This window comes from Orbicella faveolata, unplaced genomic scaffold, assembly GCF_042242905.1.
Source record: "Orbicella faveolata isolate gen_17 unplaced genomic scaffold, um_ofav_v1 contig_12, whole genome shotgun sequence".
NCBI classification, from domain to species: Eukaryota; Metazoa; Cnidaria; class Anthozoa; order Scleractinia; family Merulinidae; genus Orbicella; species Orbicella faveolata.
In genome coordinates, this window is record NW_028301539.1 from 15,265,898 (window position 1) to 15,268,272 (window position 2,375).

At 43.7% G+C, this 2,375-nt stretch overlaps 1 protein-coding gene across 1 annotated transcript; it reads right to left on the reverse strand.

Moving 5' to 3' along the window:
• Nucleotides 1–443: 443 nt before the first annotated feature.
• LOC110061470 (uncharacterized) lies at nt 444–2,105 on the reverse strand. The gene is made up of 2 exons (XM_020768306.2): nt 1,841–2,105; nt 444–1,564 (listed from the first exon to the last, which is right to left on the reverse strand). The coding sequence occupies exons 1-2, from the start codon at nt 2,103–2,105 to the stop codon at nt 444–446; spliced, it is 1,386 nt and encodes a 461-aa protein (XP_020623965.2).
• Between the last annotated feature and the right edge of the window lie 270 nt (nt 2,106–2,375).

Here is a 2,375-nt window from a genome sequence, read left to right on the forward strand (position 1 = left end):
CCCAAATAATGCCTGATTTGGACTCGCGGTCAAAGGTGAAGAAGAAGAAGAAGAAGACCAGGCGTCGATACAGGAAATGGAAGAGTTTTAATCTTTGTACTTTATATTGACAAAAGTCAAAAATTCTAGTCTGGCCTTCTCCTGTTCGCGTTGGTTACACAATTATCAATCTTACACACCAAAGGGCGCGTATAAATGTTTCTTAATTCTCTCGGGATTAATTATTGAATGAATTATTTAATGGGCAAAATGCTCCCCCCTGGTGCGGAAATCTATTTTAAAAAATTTGTGAACAGATTGAGCAACTAATTTAGTTCTTGTTTGGTTGCAATTAAGCAGAGCTTGTGAATTGGACGATCATAAACTGATCTAGCAGTCTTCATCTCCGGTTTCCTCGTGAGTCCATCTTGTCCGGGATACGTCTGAATTACTAAGCCCATCTTCTATGATCTCCTCGGGGTGGGCTCCATCACCAACACCAAGTCTCCTTCTTGGAGGTTTTCTCGTTTCTTGAACCACTTGTTCCTTGGCAGTAAATTTGGCGCAAAATATTTCATCCAACAACTCCAGAACTCTTGTACTCGTTTCTCAGTGCTTCGCATGAGGTGGCTTGGGTTAACTCTCTGTTCTGGCTCCGGCACGGGAGGTGGAAAGAGTTGACCGATTGAGAGGTCGTTAGGCGTGACAGGCGGATTTTCCCAGATCTCGACAGAGCTAGGATAGAGGGGACGCCCATTGATCAAATAGGTCACTTCTGCCAGATACGTTCTCCACTGTTCCTCTGTAAAGGTTTGATTCTTTGATGAAGCGTCTAAGGCTTGTCTTACTGATTTGATGAGACTTTCTACCACTCCGTTTTGATGGCTAGCTCGTGGTATGTTCCACTTCCAGTGGAAAGAGCATGAAAATTCACCTGATAAGACACTTTGAATTTTGGGGATGTCCCAGCCTCGCAATATTTCGTTCAAATAACTTTGTGCGTCTACAAAGGTCGTACCTCGATCCGACCAACAGTTACTGGGATACCCTCTGAGTGAGGCGAATCGTCGAAAAGCCATGAGAAAGGTATCTGTGCTTCTGTCTGTCACGAGCTCTAGATGGACAGCTCTTGTAGTCATGCATGTAAATATGATTACTTGTGCTTCCCTCAGTGTTTTCCGGCCAATTCGCATTTGCAGAGGTCCACACATGTCAATTGCTGTGTAGCTGAACGCTGGGAAACCTGCTGCAACGCGCAGTCTCGGAATCTGTCCCATCATTTGCTCCAGCGGTTGTCTTCGCAGCTTCTTGCAGGTCACACATTTACCAGTTACTTGTTTGGCCATGTTTTGCACTCCCACGATCCAGAAATACCTCTTTGGTTCATAGATGAGACTTTTGTAGCCGCAATGTGCTCGCTTTTCGTGAAGGTGTTCCAGGAGTAAATTTACTAATTGGTGTCCTTTTGGAAGGAAAATGGGATTGCGCTCTTCATCTGGTAATGATCTGATGTTCTCTAGTCTCCCATGAGCATGTAACACACCTTGTTCATCTGATGCTGGAATCAGCTTCTTGTCAACAGTATCTACATTGATCGTCCGTTGACTCCGTTTAAATAACCAGCGTTCAGATTCTCTCAATTCTTTTGGCGAAATGGCGTCTTTCTTTTTTTGCTTTCAACCCTTTTTTTCTTTGCTTTCAACCTTGTGTTGTTGGCGAATAATAGAATAAAGCCAAAAGTTCTCCTTGCTTTAGTGAACATCATTCGACTCCGTTGATGTAGCTGAATAATCTACTTGTTCGTGGGTGTTCGCAGCTTGGAACTTATTGTGCGGCTTCATTTCCTCTGACAATTCTTTACCACTTTCCTTGGGATTTTGTTGGAACTTGGGCCATTCTGGTTCCGGGTGTTTCAGGAATGGCGGACCTTCAGACCAAGTCTTCAACTTTTCTGGTGGAGTTCCTCTCGTCAGGACGTCAGCAGGATTATGATCAGATCTGAGCGGACTGGAGAAGAGCAGACTACAATTATTGACAATTATTGATGCCTGGTCTTCTTCTTCTTCACCTTTGACCACGAGTTCAAACCAGTCAAAAATGCTACACTGGCGAGAAGAGAAGAGCATACGCCGACGAATTGCCAGCCTGAAGTCAACGACCCACGGACCGCCAAAAGAACAAGTCGCAAGTCAAAAGGCTCGAAAAAAAAGGCATTTAAAAGCTCAAAACTTCAGAAGCACACAAGCCAACAGAAGCCTACTAAACTGGTAAATTTGACATCTGAAAGGTAAAACAATTCCATATTTACCACCGACCACTTTTTTCCAAGTTCAAGTTCAGGAGTTAAAGAATTCAGTTATCACTTACGATGTTATCGTAATGCTCTTGTCAGCAAT

Coding starts and splice junctions, on each gene's coding strand:
- LOC110061470 (XM_020768306.2), bottom strand. CDS start 2,105: ATGCTCTTCTCTTCTCGCCAGTGTAGCATTTTTGACTGGTTTGAACTC. Junction 1,565..1,840: donor ACAAAATCCCAAGGAAAGTG/GTAAAGAATTGT, acceptor CGATCAATGTAG/ATACTGTTGACAAGAAGCTG.